The sequence below is a fragment of the Microtus oregoni genome, unplaced genomic scaffold, assembly GCF_018167655.1.
Source record: "Microtus oregoni isolate MIOR12 unplaced genomic scaffold, Mior012 000022F_ref0000154, whole genome shotgun sequence".
In the NCBI taxonomy this organism is placed as follows: domain Eukaryota; kingdom Metazoa; phylum Chordata; class Mammalia; order Rodentia; family Cricetidae; genus Microtus; species Microtus oregoni.
Genome location: NW_024543081.1, coordinates 18,189,172 through 18,207,753, shown reverse-complemented (window position 1 = coordinate 18,207,753; position 18,582 = coordinate 18,189,172). Strand labels below are relative to the sequence as shown.

Below are 18,582 nucleotides of genomic sequence, written 5' to 3'. Positions count from 1 at the left end.
TGTCAGAGGGACCTTGCATTCCCTGGCCCTTCAGTTGACATGCCCATTTGGAGAAGAGTCCAAAACTACAGCTGTAGACTGGCCCAAAGCCAGGAATGGCTTGGCTCAGCATGGGAGTAGATGCTCTCTCTCTAGTCCTTGTCTCCCTGCCTCACCCTCTTTCGGGGAAGGGTGGTCAGGGAGCTTGGTGTAAGTCAGTCTAGCAGACAGGTGGCCCAGGAGCAACTGACCCTGCAGAGTGCGAGCAGTGGGTCTGAGGAGAGTGTGTAGGTGGTAGAGAGTTGGATGACTGCCAGAATCCTTGTTCCTTACTCCTCAGAGGCACCCAAATGGAAGGCCAGATGGGCATCATCACTCGTCAGTGCCTCGGGGGGTGGCTGCCAACCAGTTGGGCTTAGGTGTTGTTTCAGAGCGGGCTCCAGGGTCTGCATGAGGGACGGTTGAGAAAAAAGGCTCCTACCCCTACTTGTCCTCATGTATCCAGGATCCTCTGCCCGGGCCACTCTTCCTGTGACAGCCAATCAGAGCCTGTTGCAGAAGGGTAGCCTTGCCTAGAAGGATACCTGCAACCCAGCTGTATGGTCAGCAAGCTAGGAGGCAGGACTGCACCAGGAGACGGCCCTGTGTGTGGAATCCATAGAAACTGTCAGCCCCTGGGCCTCTGGGCATGATCCCTGGCACAAGAGTTTAGAGTGTCTCCCCACCTTGACCTTTACCCCTTAGGGCCAAGCCAAAGCCTTGGGGTCCTGGCAGCCTTTCTACGAAAAAGGAATTACCTAGGGGCTCTCAAGGATTCTCTTGGAGTGGGGATAAGAAGTAAGATTTGAGCAAGGCCTTGTCCCTTGTCCCACATCCTGACAGAGAGAGCCAAGGAGAGCCAAGGTGACAGGGACCCCAGGGCATGGAGACTGACTATGGACTTAGGAATGACTCTTAATCTTGTATAGTAATTTGGCTAGCAGCTTAGAGATGCACCTGAGGCCCTAAGAAGCCCTCAGGAGGCACCCAGTGGAAATTGTTAGTGGGGTTGAGGGTTAGTGGGATTGGAGGAGATCAGGAACAAGGGGTGACCAAGATCAGCCGTGAAACCTTGACCCTGGGCTAGGAGCTCACCATCATCAGGGGTCAGGGGAGGGGTGTTGGTGGTGTAGGGTACATTGAAGACAGGGCTCTGTATGGATCCGACTGGCTAGCACTGGGGTCTGAATTGTGGGGGCACATGAGTCACCCTTGGAGATCTATGGACATTCTGGGCATGGCCGTTGCTGATCTGGGCACCCTTGGGCTCTGGCCCACTCCTGCCTCTGCCCGGCAGGTGAACATGGTGATCGGAATCCTGGTGTTCAACAAGCTCGTGTCCAAGGACGGCATCACGGACAAGAAGCTGAAGGAGCGGGCAGGGTAGGCCCTGTGGCCCTGGCACCTTGCCCTTCTTGGCTGGAAAGACCCAGAGCCCACCCACCATTAAGTCCCAAATCCAGTCTGAAAGTTCAGGTGTCCTGGAACAGATTGGGAAACTGGGGCACAGAATCTAAAGGCTTTTTCTAGCCGGTCAGTCTCTGTCTTGCTCTGTCCCTCAGTTTCTGTATCAGACCTGTAACAAGATGGGACCCTATAGCGTCTCCAGAAACATTTCCAAGCTCATTTCTCAAAGAGAGCCCCCTCTGCTGGACTCAGGCTGGTGGGAGGGCACCTGAATCCCATAAGAGGCCTTGCCTGTATGGTGCCTTCTTCACTGGAGGACAGCTAGGGACAGGTGGGACAATGCTCCTCCCACACTACTCAGGTATCTACTCTGTGAGTTGTCCTGGAAGTGAGGATGACATGAGCGTCACTGTTGCCTCAGCTTAGGGACATTGAAGGGTCCTGCCCAGAGTTCTCCCTCTCCCACCTTCTACATCCTGCAGCTGGTGTACTGGTGTTTTTGTGGGGGTCCTCCCCCTCCCCCTCCCCTCTGTGCCTGTCTTGCTTGGTGTCTTTCTCTGTCTCTCACTGTCTCTCTTTTTCTGGTTCCTCCTTCTCTGCCCAGTGACTTCTCTGGGTGCATGGTTAGAGCCCTTACTTAAGTGGGCTGAGGGGACTCTGTCACTGTGCTGGGTGCTCTTCTGCCTCAGTCTTGCTGTCTACCCCAGAACAGTGGGCCCACATCAGAGTCTGAGCCTCACACACGTGGGCTGAGCTGTGGCTGGGGTTGTAGGTGTGAAGGTTTCCTTGGACTTTGCAGCACTGGCCTGCTTGATTTGCTCTTAGAATAGCCACAAGGAAGCTGCCAGGACTATATCCCCTCTCATCAGAGTAAACAGAAGTATAGGGAATGGGGAAAGCTGGGAGAGCTGGAATCAGACCCCAATTATTGGTCGTGAACCAATGTCTAGATGGGAAGGTGTACATAGATGCTGTGTGTACATGCACACAAATCCCTCCCCCCCACACACACGTGCACACACACACACACACACACACACACAAACACACACACAGGGCTGCCATACAGCTCAGCCTATTTCTGCTGTCCTTGTGAGGCCTGCAGGTGAATCCTCCATGACCCAGCACACGTGGGAGGAGGAAGGATATCAAGGCCTCCGTCAGAGCTTGCTGCTCTCTACACTTAGTGACCAAGGCATGCCATCAGTCAGCAGATGCTGGCAGTCTGCTGCCCATCTCGTTCCTTGCCCTAGGCTTGGGTCCCTTAGATGACAGAGCCTCAGGCTACTGTTTCTGCTCCTCGCCTCGCGGTTTCGAGGGAACCTGTTTGCTTTTGTTTCAGCCTTTGATTTCACTTGCAGTCAGCTGCCCGTGCCCCCCCTCGGGCGTGCCCTCACGTGTGCCGAGTGCGGAGTCCTCTCTGCTGCCGAAGCCACCTCCGACGCCACCAGTAACGCCATGTTAGTGCCCTGCTGCCACCTTGGAGCAGCCCTGCATGGGCTCTGCTCTCTCCTGAGCCACATTTGTTTGTTTTATGTTTTTCTTTCATTTCTTTCATTTCTGCCGTCCCCTCTGGATTTCCAAGGCAGCCATGCCCTCTACCTGCCCTCTGCCTGCAAGCTCGTCTCGCCCAACTCAAGGCCTGGTTGCTATGCAGCATATAAGACACTTGGGAGTCAAGGAGTGGGTCAGCTAAGGTATAGAGTGGGACTGAGTCCAAGGAGAGGTGGAGTGGGCCTGCACTGCTTCCTGCTGCTCCCTGACTTCCCCTAACAATGCTGACCCAGAGCCTGGCCTCAGCCCCCACCCCCACAAGACAAGTTGATAGGAGATAGAGTCACGTGAGTGTGTATATATGAGTGTTTGGCAGGGAGGGGGTAGGTAATGAACCTGTGCACATTGCTCACATAGAAGAGTAGCTGGATATGTATACAGTATGTGTGTGCCACTGTGCATAGGGATGGTGCGTGTGTGGGAGTGGGTGTGCTTATAGGTGTGCATAGAGGTTTCCATATGTGAGAGTTGCTGGGTGTGTGGACAGTGTGCTGCTTTGCATGGAGGTGCCCATGTGTAAGAGTGACTGGTATGTGTGCAGACAGGGGGAAGAAAGTGTGCAAGTGTGAACAGGTGAGTGGTGAGTAGTGTGAGTATGTGTGTGTGGATGATTGTTGTACCTGTAAGCATACAACTGTAAGAATGTACCTGGGCATAGACAAAGGTGTATGGATGTATGTTTAACTGAGATATATTATCCCCAGTGGGTATGAATGTTGTGTGTCTGTGTGGGTACTCAGGAAGATACGGCCCTGGGAACAAGATACAAAGAACAAGGGATATTGATCTCTGACTTGGCTGTGACAACATAGCTGTGTTGAGCATAGAAGGTCATCTTATTTAGGTCCCTGCCTCCTTCAGGTCATAGCAGTAGCAGAGACCCCAAACGCTAACCCTCTCAGGTCCTCATGCTCAATCTCTGAGTAGGCACTGGAGCCCAGGACTCTTGGTGCCTCAGGCAGATATGAGGGCCAGGTTATGCTGGACGGGTAAGGAGATGTACATGGTATAGGACCCAACCAAGAGAATAGCCTGTTCCGATGCTGGGCCCACACTGCTGTGAGCCCCAATGACCACCTTTTGGATCAGCAGTCTTTCTGGGTGGAGTGCAGAAGAACTCGGGTCTAGACTGAGCTAAACAACTGAGTCCTGGAATCTTAAAGGTCAGGCAGCAGCTGGAGGTGGTGACACCAAGGTCTCCGGAACTCTTTTGGTGATCTGGGGTATCTGAGTCTCTAGGGAGCTTGTGACTCCTCTTCCTCTAGGTTCCTGGGGAAGTGATTTAGAAACTGGTGGACTGGAGAAGACAGAAATGGCAGGGCTGACCTTGTGGGAAAACAAGGGATCTCTGCTGATGGGGAGCCCTGTTCCTGCACCAGACACAGGTGACATGAGGTGTCAGGGGTCCCTGCTCAAAGAACGTCTGCTTTGAAGGGAAGGGAAGGGGTTACTGGGCTCAGTGCTGTGGTGGAAACAAGGCTAGAGCTGAGAGTGACCCCACCAGTGACAGGAAGTCATTCACTAGAGGGCCAGCCTGCCATTGCTCTGTTCTAGCTTTAGGGACAGGACAGACTGGGGTTAGGAGGGGGAGATACTTCTGCAGCCATGAGGGAGGGAGGTGGAGTAGCTGGCAATTTGCAGGGAGACTCCACACCGTCCTGAGCTCCAAAAGTATGAGTGGGATTAGCAGGGAACAAGGAGTTGGGGCTTTGTGCCTCCTGTGGGATTCCCTCTAAGAAGGGGGTGATAGGTTGTATATTGACTGGAAATGGAGACTGAGGTACAGTTTAGGAGCCCACACTTCAGGGCATTGAGGAAAAGGTGGGTCAACAAGATGATTCCTGGTTTGGGCCTGAGCTGGGGAGGGTGAGCCGACAGAGATCTGGGCGGGGCTGAGAAAGCCAGTCCTGAGTGCCCTGGCTACAGGTGGCTGCTATGTTCGCCAAGTGATGACAGCTGTTGTTGGGGGCAGGAAGCTCCCTGGGGTCAGCATAGCATGGTTTCACGAGGACACAAAGGTAGGCCTGGAAGAGGCCGTGGTAAAGGGCTACTGTGGCCTGAGATGTGACCTCAGAGGCCAGAGAGGTGAGGGTGGCTGTGCCCTTATAAGGCCAGACCCCAAATAGGACCCCCGCCAGGTCTATACTCTGGTTTGGTAAGAGTTTGGGGGATCCTCTGCCCAACTGGTTTCTCCCATAAGGCCTGCTTTCCTAGATCCCACTCCGTGTTCAGTCCCCTTCTCCCATCTGCTCCTTTGTGGGGGACAGTATGATCCCAAGAGAGAAGGAACAAGTGACTCCTGGAAAGGATGGGATATAGACAAGTCACAGTGGCTCCTAGGAAGCACAACTGTGCTGAGGCTGGGACAAGGCACAGTTCTCAAGCAGTCACATGTCCCATGGCCTCAAAGCAGCAGCATGTCCCCACCTGAGCATGGGGGAAAGCTCGGTGGTTGCAGGCCAGATACTGATGGAGGAGATGGAAGGCTCAGGCTGCTAGGCTCCCTGTGCCAGCCAAGTGCTGAAGGTAGGGGTGGCTCAGGTTGGGGCCACAGGAGAGCACTGAGACTCAGGAGGTGAGCTGCAGCCCCGGAAGAGGAAGAACACCCTTTGTGTCTGTTCTGTCTGTCTTGGTCTCTTCTCTGACCCTCTGGCCTTGTCCAACTGTCCACTGTCTGTCCTGTCTCTCCCTCACAGTTTCTCTCTCTCCTTCTGTTAGTACTTCCCAAGACTCCTGTCTCCCACAGCCATCTTGTATTGCAGTTGGGGCCCTGAGTCTTAGGGTCCAGGGCTCAGGGCCTGGAAAATGGAATCAGGGGCTACCTTGCTCCGAGCATCTCTCTCGTCCCTCTGCCCTTCCTGTCTGTCACCCTTCTGTCACCTCCTGGACAGGGTCCACGTTCTTTCCCAAAGAGCTCCTCTACTTTGCTGGGTCCTTTGCAAGCCCTCAGGTCTGGGGATGGGGGAAAGGGGTGTCCTCAGGAGAGGTGGAGCGCCCACGGGGCCGCCCTGACACCCTCCATCCCCAGGGCCTCCCTGTGGAGCTCCTGCGTGGTGTTGCCGCTGCTGGCGCTGACCTGGATGTCCGCCGTGCTTGCTGTCACCGACCGCCGCTCCGCCCTCTTCCAGATCCTCTTTGCTGTCTTTGACTCACTGGAGGGTTTCGTCATCGTGATGGTCCACTGTATTCTGCGCAGAGAGGTGGGCGCCCTGGGCCTGGGATCTACCTGTGTCCTCTTGAGGTGAACCTGTGCCCAGCATGTAGCCAGGGTTGCTGGGAATGGCTCCCTTTAGGGGATAGTTTATTTTTAAGGATAGCTCATCAGCTATGGGAGGTCTGTGGCTGACAGGGCAGAGGAGGAGAGCCAGTACTCAGTGTTTGTAACATTTTCTGAACCTTTTAGAAGGTGAGAACATGAGGTTCCTATCCAACTATGTCCGGATGGCCACCAGCAGGAGACAGTAAAGAGACTGAGTGGCTGTCCTGATCCCAGAGAGGCTGCACAGTGGACGGAAGTGCGTCTTACCTCATCAGACCAACTTCTGCTCCAGATAGAGTCAGGACATGGCTGGGGGCTAGAAATAGCCTGCTGCCTCCATTCTTCCCAGAATGTTCTAGACTGCTGCCAAGGGATCTGAACTGCAGCAGGTACAAGAGGAAAAAGCCCCCTGTAGCCGCAAGAACCAGGGACCTTAGTGGACAGAAGAGCCTGGGCTGGCAGGGCAGTGGTGAGGTCAGATGCTGCTGATCCTCTAGGGAGGCTCCTGAGGAGCACCCTGAGAAAGAGGGCTGCCTGAATTTGCAAAGGTATTTGTGAGGATATCACAAAGCCTGTGCCCACCTTCCTCCTTCCGGTGCTAGTCATGTGTCACTCAGTTGTGGGAAGCTACTTTGCAGCCCCATTGCAGCGCACAGGGAAGAGTGGCTTCTGAGCCCTGCCCCTTGCCCTGGCTGCCTGAGTACTACATCCACACTCAGCTGCCCTGCCCTCCAGGTGCCCTGACTTGTAGCGCACGGGCAGGTGAAGTCTAGCTTTGTATTGTAAGGCCACTGATCTGCACTAAAGTCACACTCTTGCCCTCCGCTCCTCCCTCAGTGTTCTGGCTTCTTCAGCCAGCTGACACTCCAGGAAGTTAACAGGACAGCTGTCAGCAGCAGAGCAGAGCATCCCACTAAGATGTGGCCCTAGGACTCACAAAGCCTTGTCAGGAAGCTGAGATGTGACCTATAGCCAGAGGGCTCACAACTCCATGTTGGGTAGGGTGAGCACATGAAGCCCCCTCCAACCCTTGTGTATGGTTCCTGCTGCAGGTCTCAGCACCTCACTGCTGTCTCCAGAGCCTGGATTTCAGGATAGTGTTTGATCCTGCGTCCTTCCTCATGCTGATTCTATTATCCTGGGTGATAAGCCACCTTCTTCAACTTTTCTTGCTGAAATGTATGCTGGCCTTGTGGCTGGTCTTAGCCTTGTCCATCCAGCCTGCAGTCAGGATGGGTTCTGGGGTACTGACTGGCCCTGAAGCCAGGTACCTGCGTTAGGCTAATGTTCTTACAGTGACCTCCAGCCAGTGGAGTCTGCAGCTCCTTCCCAGCATCAGAAACTCCAAATGTCTTCATCTTACATCCTCTCTCTGCACTGCCGTGCTACAAGGAGGCTTCTTGCAGAGAGAGCCGTGTAGGGCCTTGACTCTGCTGACACGCTTCCCCTCCTCCAGGTTCAGGATGCTGTGAAGTGCCGTGTGGTGGACCGCCAAGAGGAGGGCAACGGGGACTCAGGGGGCTCCTTCCAGAATGGCCACGCGCAGCTCATGGTAGGACTGATTGCCTGGGAATGTAAGCCTCTAGGTTCTCCCTGTGCCCAGAGTTCTTCTGGACCCTTGTAGCCCTATTATGTGAACTCTGAGCCCAAGTTGAAATCCTTAATCCAGGGTTTTGAGCTGGGAAAGGCTGTTGGTGAGTTGGGTAGGGGCTGGTGTGCTTCCTTGCCTTCTTCAAAGCTGGCCCATCCAGAACTGTGCACAAGCTAACTGTGAGTTTACCCATACTGACTGCTTCAACTATGGGATCTAGGCATAGTAACTTCTGAGCAGAGCCCTGGGCTCTGCTGGCCAGCTTCTCGCCCCTCTGGCATCACCTGTGTGTTGTCCCAGATGTCCTGTACCCCAGGGGTGAGGCACTGGGGAGCATCTCCAAGTGGTGTCTACACAGGGCCAACCCTCTGGGTCTCTGCCACCATCTAGAGGGAACAGGTGTCAGCTGGAAAGGTACTTTGTCGTTTGGGGACACAGCTTTCCCTCCTCTTGATGTTTCTCCTGGCCTGACCTCTGACCTCAGGGGAAGACTGCCACCTTCCCAGCATCCTGGCTCCTGCATTTCAGGGAAAGACCTCCAGTTTGAGATTAAAGGCCAGACTGACCCCCCTGGAGCCCTGTGGCCTCTGGATGGGTCTTCTAGACCCAAGCTCCTAAGGTGGTCCTGGGTCACCACTATGGCCTCCCCAGCTGCTGTCCTCAGAGATGCAGTGGGGACCATGTTTCTGCTCTAGGGGAGGCTGGTGCTGGCCCAGGTCTGTGTCTGTCCCATGCTGTCTGTCTTGGATGGAATGGCAGAGGCTCTGGAAGCCCTGGCAGCTGCATGGCTTTGGGGGAGCATGGCCAGAGGGGCAGAGGCCGGCTGCTCCGTGATGCCTTGGAGGGAGAGGACGCATGGTTGATTGCACGCACACACAGGCAGACACAAACACATGCATGGAGAAACGTGCATATGCTCCTTCACATAAATGCATAGGAGTGAACTCTGACTCATGTGTGAGTCATACACACAATACTCCTCTCAACATACATGTTCACGCTCACACAGTACAGTCCTCTGCCCTCACAAAGGCACATGTACCACGAACACACAGAAACACGACCACACATGCATGTGAATGCTGACAGACACATCCATGCTTGCATAGACAAGCATACAGATGCATGGCCACTCCATGTGGCCCTTGGACTAATAATGTGGGCTGGGGTTCTTGGTGACAATATCAGCATACTTGTGACCTCTGAGGTGTGGGTATGGCTTTGGTGGCTCCCTTCCTACTACCCTGCAGGTTGCAACCCCACCGGCTACCAGCCTTACCCTCATCTTGCCCTTGGTCTCTGTCTTGCAGACTGACTTTGAGAAGGATGTGGATCTGGCCTGTAGATCAGGTGAGCGCCTGACAGGTGAGAGCCATGGTGGCCAGTCGGCCCATCTGCTTCTTTCTTATTCCCAGCATCTGTGTGCCCTACCTGTCCCCATCCCACACCTGCTGCCACATGGCCCAGCCTGGGCTCCATCCCCTGCCCCCCGCCAAGTCTTCAGGAATCCTATGGGTGTGAGCCCCAGAAAGCTGCCGTGGAGCCCATGCTGGGCTGGGACCATCTTTGGTACCCCTTCACTTGTCTGTCTGTCCCTTTTCCCCTCATAGGGCAGAGCAGGTAGGCCACTTCTGTGTGAAACCCTGCCCTGCTCCTGCCTCTACCCATACACTCCATTGTCACCTGCCCCTACCTGCCCTCCCTCAAGCACCTGTGTTCTGTGTTGTCTTCATTTCTTCATTGTTAACTTGGGGTGGAGGAGGGGCAGGTTGCACTTTGAGAATGGGAGACTTCAGTAGGGGGAGGAAAGAAAGGGGTATGACCTGCTACTGGGACCCTAGGCTAATGCTGAGCTTCCAAAGTCAAGAAGGGACTCAGTGTCTCCCCATGTTGCCAGTGTCAGGTCATAGTATCTGAGGACCAGGGGCCAGGGCAATAGCAGACAGTCTCTGGCTATGGAGGTGCCATCTGGCTTTACTCCATCTGGTTCCTAAGTGAGCATTGTCAGCTGCTGCCTGGGTGGGATTCTTTGAGGAGATAACCTTGGGATGGGGTAGAGAAGTCCTTCCCTGGTCTTCGGTGATCCAGCTCCACAGCCTAACCAAGATATGACCCCAGCAGTGGGGGTCGGGTGCTGGCCCACCCTGTTGGTATGCGCTGGGCTCCCTGTGCCCAGCGCTGTGCCTTATAGAGCACAAGATGCTGTGGGCTCAATGTAGCTGATGGTACATGATAGTGTAGCGTGTATCATTACATGCTAGGTATCCATGATAGGCAGAGTCCCTGCTGGGAGAGGTTGAGATGAGCTATGTGCAGGCTGAGGAGGTCCTTGCGATGGTGTTGATCTTTGGAGATGGGCATACAGATTGGTAGAAAAGATGGCTAGTCTACTGCTGGGGTGTTGGGGAAGGGCTGGAAGAGGACAGTACTGGGTGTCTCAGTCACTGTTCTATTGCCGTGAAGAGACACCTTGGCCAAGGCAGCTCTTATGAAAGAAAGCTAGTTGGGGGTTTACCTACAGTTTCAGAGTTTTAGTCCATTATCATGGTGGGGAGCATGGTGACATGCAAGCAGGCGCTGGAGCAGTAGCTGAGAGCTACATCATGATCCATCGGCCAAGAGACTGGGCATGGGATGGCTTTTGGAACCTCAAAGTGCACCCCCAGTGACACACTTCCTCCAGCAAGGCCACACCTCCCAATCCTTTTCAAACTGTACCACTCCCTGGTGTCTAAGCATTCAAATATGACCTATGGGGGCCATTCTTATTTAAACTGCCATGCCGGCTGATAGTCTGGAAGAGCCAAAAGTTGTCATTGAAGGTGAGCTGGGAGTGGGGGACCTTTGGCCTGAGAAACTAGGATGTTGTGAATGACCATAATTGATGAGATGGCAAGACCTGCTGGTGGGCTCCAAGGCTGGGCTAGATGTGACCAGAACAGTGTGCAGACCTGGGCCGAGCTTCCTAAGAAGGGGGTGTGACCTTGCTCTAGAGAGTGCCCAGGAGGAACCAGCGTGCACGGCTGCCTTGGCTCAGAGCTAGTCTGGTACTCTACTGGCCAGTGGAGCTAAGCTGATGCACGAGTGACAGGTGGGGTATATGATGAGCTGGAACCTACGGCAGATGTTCTACGTTTGGGATAACTATCCCAAGGGAGGTGGACGGGTGGGGACTTCAGGAAGGACTTTTTTAAGGCGGAGGGGGATGACCAAGGGCAGGAGAGCCCTTCATAGGGGTTGAGCTCATGTGCCAGGTCTCTTGGTCCTTGGGGCAAGCACAACCTCCCAGCAAGGACTTGTGTGCACTGAGTACTACAGGGGAGTCTGGACTCAATAGAGGAAGCTGTTCCTGTGCTTTCCAGCAGAGGGCACCCTTGCTTGCCTTTCAGAATTGCCGTGATGGGCTGTCCAAGTGCCAGCATGGGTGGGGTGGGTGTCAGGGCTGGTGTGGGTCAAGACCAGGGTGGCAGCAGTATTGGCCAGGCTGAGCCCCTGCTGCTGCAGACAAACCTCACGCTCTGACGCCCTCTTCCTATCTGCTGTCTTTTCCGATGCTCCCCATTAGTACTGAATAAAGACATCGCAGCCTGCCGCACAGCCACCATCACAGGCACCTTCAAGCGGCCATCACTGCCTGAAGAGGAGAAGCTCAAGCTGGCCAAGGGCCCACCCCCCACCTTCAACAGCCTGCCAGCTAATGTGTCCAAGCTGCACCTGCACGGTTCACCCCGCTACCCCGGTGGGCCACTGCCCGACTTCCCCAACCACTCCCTCACCCTCAAAAAGGACAAGGCCCCTAAGTCTTCCTTTATCGGAGATGGGGACATCTTCAAGAAACTGGACTCAGAGCTGAGCCGGGCTCAGGAGAAGGCTCTGGACACGAGCTACGTGATCCTGCCCACGGCCACGGCCACACTCCGGCCCAAACCTAAGGAGGAACCCAAGTACAGCATCAACATTGACCAGATGCCCCAAACCCGCCTCATCCACCTCAGCATGGCGCCTGACGCCAGCTTCCCCACCCGCAGCCCACCTGCCCGGGAGCCCCCAGGTGGTGCGCCCCCTGAGGTGCCCCCTGCCCAGCCCCCACCACCTCCACCTCCACCACCCCCTCCACCCCAGCAGCCCCTACCCCCACCCCCCACCCTGGAGCCTGCACCCCCCAGCCTGGGGGATACAGGGGAGTCTGCGGCCCACCCAGGACCCAGTTCAGGTGCTGGGACCAAGAATGAGAACGTGGCCACCCTATCAGTGAGCTCCCTGGAGGTGAGGGTGGTTCGGAGTCTGCAGAGCAGAGATGGGGGAACCCCCAGACAAGGGCTGAGGGCATGTCAGAAGTGGGTAGGGCTAGCCCAGGGCCAGAATCTTTATGTACTCAAGCCCATTTCACAGAGCGACAGTCCCTGTGGTTAGCCTAGTGCTTGTGCCCTGGAGCCTTGTTCAGCCCTTAGGACATGGGCTTGAGGTCAGGATGGGACCCTCGGGGAGCCCCTGCCACCCCCCAGGATTTGTCACCATCTAGCTTTCAACCTCTTAGGTGCAGCTAGCACCCTGAATTCACTTTTAGGGGTTCAGCCTTGTAGCCCCAAGATCAGCTCTCCTTAATCTGTGTAGCCTGGCTAAGCTGGACATTTCAGAGGGAGGACAAGGCCTGGAGCAGGGAGGGGAGACCTCACTGCACACAGAGAACTTGGGGTAGCATTGGAGTAAGGACTCTGAGACCCCACCCACATTTTATCATTGTCAGGGGTTTCCCAGAGCACACCCTCTGGACCCAGAGCTGGACCTGTATCCCAAGGGAACAGGCGACCTTGGGTTCTTGATAGACCCTCAGCATGAACCCTGAAGGCAGGCTGGTGTTTCCCCAAATGTCAGGGAGGAGGGCCTGGACATGTGGTCTAGGCAATTTTAGGGAACTTAATGCCCATGCACACAATCCCTTTCTCCTGCAGCGGCGGAAATCACGGTATGCAGAACTGGACTTCGAGGTAAGTGCAGATGCCTCTCTCTGGACAGACAGGCTGGGTACTAGGGCCTTTTCAGCAAGTGGGAGCTGGGGAAGGGCTCGAGGTCGGAGCCCAGGGACCAACAGCAGGTGGGACAAGTGGGTGGCTGTGGATGCCCATCCTGGCTCAGGACTCGTGGCCCCAACCCACAGAAGATCATGCACACACGGAAGCGACACCAGGACATGTTCCAGGACCTGAACCGGAAGCTGCAGCATGCGGCTGAGAAGGAGAAGGAAGTACCAGGCGTAGACAGCAAGGTCAGAAGGGTGGGCTCTCCTCAAACCAATCTCACTTCCTTCTCACCCTCACTCCCTGGAGTCTTCCCTGTGATGGCTGTCCCCTCTCAGATGTGCACCTGGCCCTGCCTTGTAGGTTCCAGACTGTCCATTCCCACAGCACTGACCCTGACCCCATCATGGGAGCTGCAGCTCCTGCCAAAACTGGGGTGGTGGGATGCAGGGGTTGCTGCTCTTTGGGAATCCCTCCCTCAGAGCCCTCCTCTCTCTCTTCCCTTCTCTCCCATGGATTCTCTCCCATGGATTCACTCCCATTTGCTCCTGCCCTGCATGCACTGCTGGCATCGAGTAGCCAGAGAAACAGCAGACTCCCAACAAGAGGGCCTGGGAGAGCCTCCGCAAGCCCCATGGGACGCCTGCCTGGGTGAAGAAGGAGCTGGAGCCACTGCCCCCTTCTCCACTGGAGCTTCGGAGTGTGGAGTGGGAGAAGGCGGGTGCCACCATCCCACTGGTTGGCCAGGACATCATTGACCTCCAGACAGAGGTCTGAGCGGGCGGGCGGTGGCCCCGCACCGGGCCAGCAGGTGGGATGCTGCTCTGCCCGCTCCACCATAGGACGGGCACAGATGCGCTCGCGGTGGCGGGCCGGGTCCAGCCCCGGCCTCAGGGCGCTCAGAGGCGGCCAGACAGAGGGCCCGCGGTGCTGGGACCAGAGCCAGACACAGGACAGGAGGTGGCATGGCCCGCGGGCACAGGGCTCACGAGGCCAGATGGTGCCTCAGACTCTGCCCTCCTTGGGCAAGCCCGGACAGGCAGGCGGGCGGCTGTGGACATGGACAGGCCTGGTGTGGCCAGCGTCCCCAGGATGCCCACCTCAGCCACCACTGCAGAGGACTGCCTGTGGCCCGCCAGCCTGGCTCCGTTTTTTAGACACCCCTACCCCTTGGGAAGCAGCCAGACCCCCCCACTCCCTTCCAGTACCCTGGGCCCCTCCCAGACCCAGGCAGAGAGCATGGTCCTGACCCAGAGCCCCGGGGGCAGGACTGAGACCACTCTGGAAAGGAGTGGCGTGGGGAATCTATTTTTTCTCTCCTTTTCTTTTCTTCAATAAAAAGAATTAAAAACCCAGTGCTTTGTGGTCTATTCCTTCTCAGCAGCAGCCTGGGCCCATTCAGCGGCAGTTGGGCTGCTCCTGCCCTGCATGCCTACCCATAACCCTCCTTCCCCCACCCTGCCCTGCCTTGGGTGCCTGCCCTCTAAGGGGTCCCTTGAGGCTGACTTACCTCAGTTCTCCACCCCAGAAACATTGGACTCCCTGGCTTCTGAGTCACCTGGAAAGACAGAGTTAACAGGTAGCAATTTTAAAAACAACCTGAATGGTGAAAGGAGACACAATGTGTGGAGCTGGAGTCTAGGGTCCTCCTCTTACCTGCAGCCTGCCTGATCCCGTCTTGGATAGGCCTGCACCACTGTTCTGTTCAGCCCAGTACTGACTGCCTCTGTCCATCACTAAATACTGCCTGTTCCCAGGCCATGGTGATGCTCTCCATCCACAGAGGGAATGTGGGAGGGAAATGTGTCATGGTCAGATCTCCAGAGACCTAACCACCAGTGAGCCACCTTCCCTGATGGTATCCCAACTTCAGCATTCTTGCAATTCCCAGAACTTGCAGCAGGGGGCAGCCTAAGCCACTCAAACGCAAATCTGGGACTGCACAAACCTGAACCTTTGCAGACAGAACCTTCAGGTCTCTCCTTCAGATGGCGGCTTGAGCTGGAACTCAGATACAGACCATTGACCCTGGTGGGTATGTGGAGCTCCTAAGACCCCAAAATGCCAAGAGCTGGAACAGGAGTACAACCCACTATGGATTGTTTTCATAACCTGACCTGAACAATATTGCTATGACTCTCACTGTGGTCATGTCTTTGACACGCACCCCACACGAGCATCATCCTTTTCAGCAGGCAGAGACAGGGTAGGGATTGGAACTGTTGCTAACAGTGACCACAGTGAGCTCAGGTATTTGTGATGGCCATGCACACCTCTGGGTGCACAAACATGGGTGGGTGAATGGCAAGTGAGAAGTGACGTCCAAGGATGCTCAGAACAGGGCATGCAGAGTCCAGCACAAACCCTAGCTACAGACCATAAACAACAACAAAGCATCAACAAAACAAAAATCCATCAATGTTTTGGTGAGATTTGACAACAAAATACGATCCAGCCTTGACCCAGGCCGTGACTAACGTGAACTGTGCACACCTGTGCAAAAGTTCTGCAATGGAAGGCTTCTGAACCATATCACAGCAACTCCTGCAGGTTGCGTGGAATATCAACATCACTACACTGCACAGTCTGCACAGAGGACCTGTCTTCCAGACCCAGAGGGCTTGAGTTGGCTGGCCATGGTCTCCTCCTTGCCCCTGGGTATTAAGAAATAAAAGAAACTTGGAGGGCATGTGGGTGCACGTAGGAAAGGCCCTGAGGTTCCAGCACCTTGCCTACACAGACGGCATATGCATGTAGACCAGGTCTGGGGCTCAACTATGCTCAGACTTACCACTGTCCTCATGGAGTGACCAAGCATCCTTAGTCAGCTCCCTAACCTCCCTGTCCCTGCCCACTCAGCACCACCAAAGCACAAAGCCACAAGGAGTACCCCAGCTCTTCACACCCTCTACATGAAGGGAGAGACTCAGAATTCTGAGTGGAGACTGTGGGAGTCAACGTTCTGTCAAGATGCAGCATATGTCCAAATGCAGCTCTCTTCTCTGCAGGCCCTCCCTCTGGAGAGCTATTTGTGCTAAGAGATGCCCAGGACTCACGGCTGTCCAGGATTCTATCACCTCATCAGAGAAATTGCTGTCTACTTCCGGCTATGGCATAGGAAGCTGGCCAGGGAAGGCTCTACTCCATTGGGCCCCTCTTCAGCAGGCTCCACGTTCATTTCAATCATTTCAAGGGGAGCCCTGTACTGAGTGCTGCCTTGGCCCGGAACTCTCGTGGGGACAGGGACCTTTCCATGGGCCTCTTTCGGTTCCCTTTGTTCTTCCTCCAGCTCTTTGGAGTGCTATGTCCCTGACACCCGGCAAGCAGGGTCAGATCTTATCTCCAGGGAGGAACAAGACTCAGGGTGATTAGAGGATGCTGCTGGTATCTTACAGGGCGGGAGGGATTGTGCCTGGAACTTGGCTCTCCTGGCACCATTGGCTCCCCCAATAGTTGTCTTTCCCGAGGGCACCGACACCATCCTCAGTTGCTGATACCACCACAAGGCTCCTGCGGTTGTGGTGGCTGGGACCACCACAAAGTGGCTGGGCCTCTAGAGAGATCTTCCTGGGCCCTTCTTGCATGGCTTGGCTGATCTAGCCTCTCAGCACTAGTGCCACCCATTTTAACAACTTGTCACAATGAACCTAAGACACTGGGAGTAACAATGACTGAGCTCTTTGGGTGACCCATCAGCTGCCTCATACCCTCATGGACATTCAGGAAGCCACGAGGAGCTGGCTCTGTCACCCTGCCCCTGCCACCATTAGTACTACCTGGTTTTAGGGGAATATGTGGGACTTGTGATTGTGGTCACTGTGATGGCTGGAACACCTTGGGGGCAAAGATAGTGGTGTAAGTTTGATTTATAAACATAGAACTGGAGATTTTACTGGTGATGAGGGTGGTGATGGAGATGAGGATGATGCTGATGATGTTGATAGTAAGGTTAACAATAATAGTAATAGTAATGGTAATGGTGATGTCACGAAGATAGTGGCCATGATGAGGGTGAGGCTGGTGATGATATTGATGAGGATAGTGATAGAGATGTTGATGGTGAGGCTGGTGATCATGGTGAGGCTGCTGCTGGTGGTGATGGAAATGGTGGGGGACAGAATTATGGTGGTGATGAAGATGATGATAACAATAAGACTAATAACAATGGTCATGGAAGATCAACTGATAGTCGTGATGGTAACAGCAACGATGCCAGTGAGATAGGGGTAGCGGTGATGCTGGTCACGTGATGGTCACAGTGTGGCTGTGGTATTCGTCCTGGTGGTGCTGAAGACAGTCGGCTACTGTAATCTCTGCGGAGGACAATTGTGCTGATGAGATCAGGACCTGGGATCTTACAGTTTATTGTTCCTGGCTCCTACGGACTGGAGAATGTGAAGGAGGGGTGTGTGAAAGGAAGGACACATGAGGACAGCAAGTCTCTGCGTCAACTGGGTGTGCAGCCAGTAGGAGCAGCTGCCAGCAGGTACTGAGCTCCTATCAACACCCACGCCCCTCAGATCCAGAGGATGCCCCTCCTTACCTGCTTTGGTTTGCTCATCCCTGCCTGTAACGGAAGTGAGCCCTGCTGGAAGGGGCCTGAGCAGTGCTTCTTGCTTTGCCTCTGCAATGACCTCTCTTCTGCTTCCTGGGCCCAATTTGGCAGAGACTTCACATCTAACTTACTTGCCTTGTGCTCCATTGTTGAAGCATTCCTGTTACCCTGGAAAACTCTATCCTTCAGTGCCCACCCATCCCCCACTCTCCTTTCCAGGCTGGCCCCAGGTGGGAACAAACATACAAGGTGATACTACTGGTCTAGGACTTGTTCCAGAATCTTCTACTACATAGAATCTCCCTCCTTTACTCTACCCTAGGACTTGTTCCAGAATCTTCTACTACATAGATGTCCCTTCTTTACTCTACCCTAGGACTTGTTCCAGAATCTTCTACTACATAGAATCTCCCTCCCTTACTTCCTTCAGCTCCCTGTTACAGTCCCAGGAAGTGGAAGGCTGTGCTAGGAGGTGAGGACTGAGGAGCTGCTAGCTCCTCACTGCTTCCTGAATGCCCATGATTTACGAGGCAGCTGATGGGTCACCAAAGAGCCCAGTAACTATCACTCCCATCCAGGCTCAACCACCCCTTGGCTTTCTTTATGGATAGAGGTGGCCAGACAGTACTCTTAGATAGATATAAAGTCCTGTGGTCCTCATTGGCTCTGCCCTCAGATCCTTGCTAGTACCTTGGTCCTAAAGAATCAACCCCATGAGGATGATGCTAGGACCCTGGAGACATCTCAGACCTGGCCTTTGAGCACCTGCCCATTAAGGGTCCTAGCTGGGGCTGTGGAGGGCAGCCCTGCTGAGGGCGGCGGCTTCTGCTGCCTCACTGGCTACTCAGGGCTGATCAGGGAAAGGGGTCAAGTCTGCTCTTCCCCATGTCGTATATACCCACCCTGCTCTAAGGTTCCCTGCTGGGGCCACCAGTCCCTAGGGACCCCCAGGGCCCCAGATTTTAACCCAAAGCTTCTTGAGCAGTCGAGAAGCTTCGGGCTCCCGTTTGTCAGGCCCTAAAAATAACCAGGCAGGAGGAACTCTGAGCAGCAAGCAAATGTGCCAGCCAGCACCCCACGCAGCGGAAGCACCTCCAAATAAGGCCTAGGCAGAGAGGAAGCCAGCCTCCAAGCTCATCACCACTGACGTGGATTCCAGAACCTTCCCCTCCCTGCACCT

General features: G+C 54.9%; 1 protein-coding gene across 8 annotated transcripts in view; it reads left to right on the top strand.

The window, feature by feature from the left end:
* The window catches only part of Adgrb1 (adhesion G protein-coupled receptor B1), a 70,044-nt gene extending 55,842 nt beyond the window's left edge, over positions 1–14,202 (top strand). For 6 of the 8 annotated variants that reach the window (XM_041672620.1, XM_041672619.1, XM_041672626.1 and 3 more), the window contains 8 exons: positions 1,316–1,401; positions 6,008–6,179; positions 7,695–7,790; positions 9,140–9,194; positions 11,395–12,095; positions 12,782–12,817; positions 12,988–13,095; positions 13,427–14,202. In XM_041672620.1, the coding sequence (XP_041528554.1) occupies positions 1,316–1,401; positions 6,008–6,179; positions 7,695–7,790; positions 9,140–9,194; positions 11,395–12,095; positions 12,782–12,817; positions 12,988–13,095; positions 13,427–13,624 (1,452 nt within the window). In that variant the 3' untranslated portion in view covers positions 13,625–14,202. The remainder of the gene's footprint in view (positions 1–1,315; positions 1,402–6,007; positions 6,180–7,694; positions 7,791–9,139; positions 9,195–11,394; positions 12,096–12,781; positions 12,818–12,987; positions 13,096–13,426) is intronic. The other 2 variants (XM_041672622.1, XM_041672621.1) reach the window with 1 other exon arrangement.
* Positions 14,203–18,582: the final 4,380 nt, after the last annotated feature.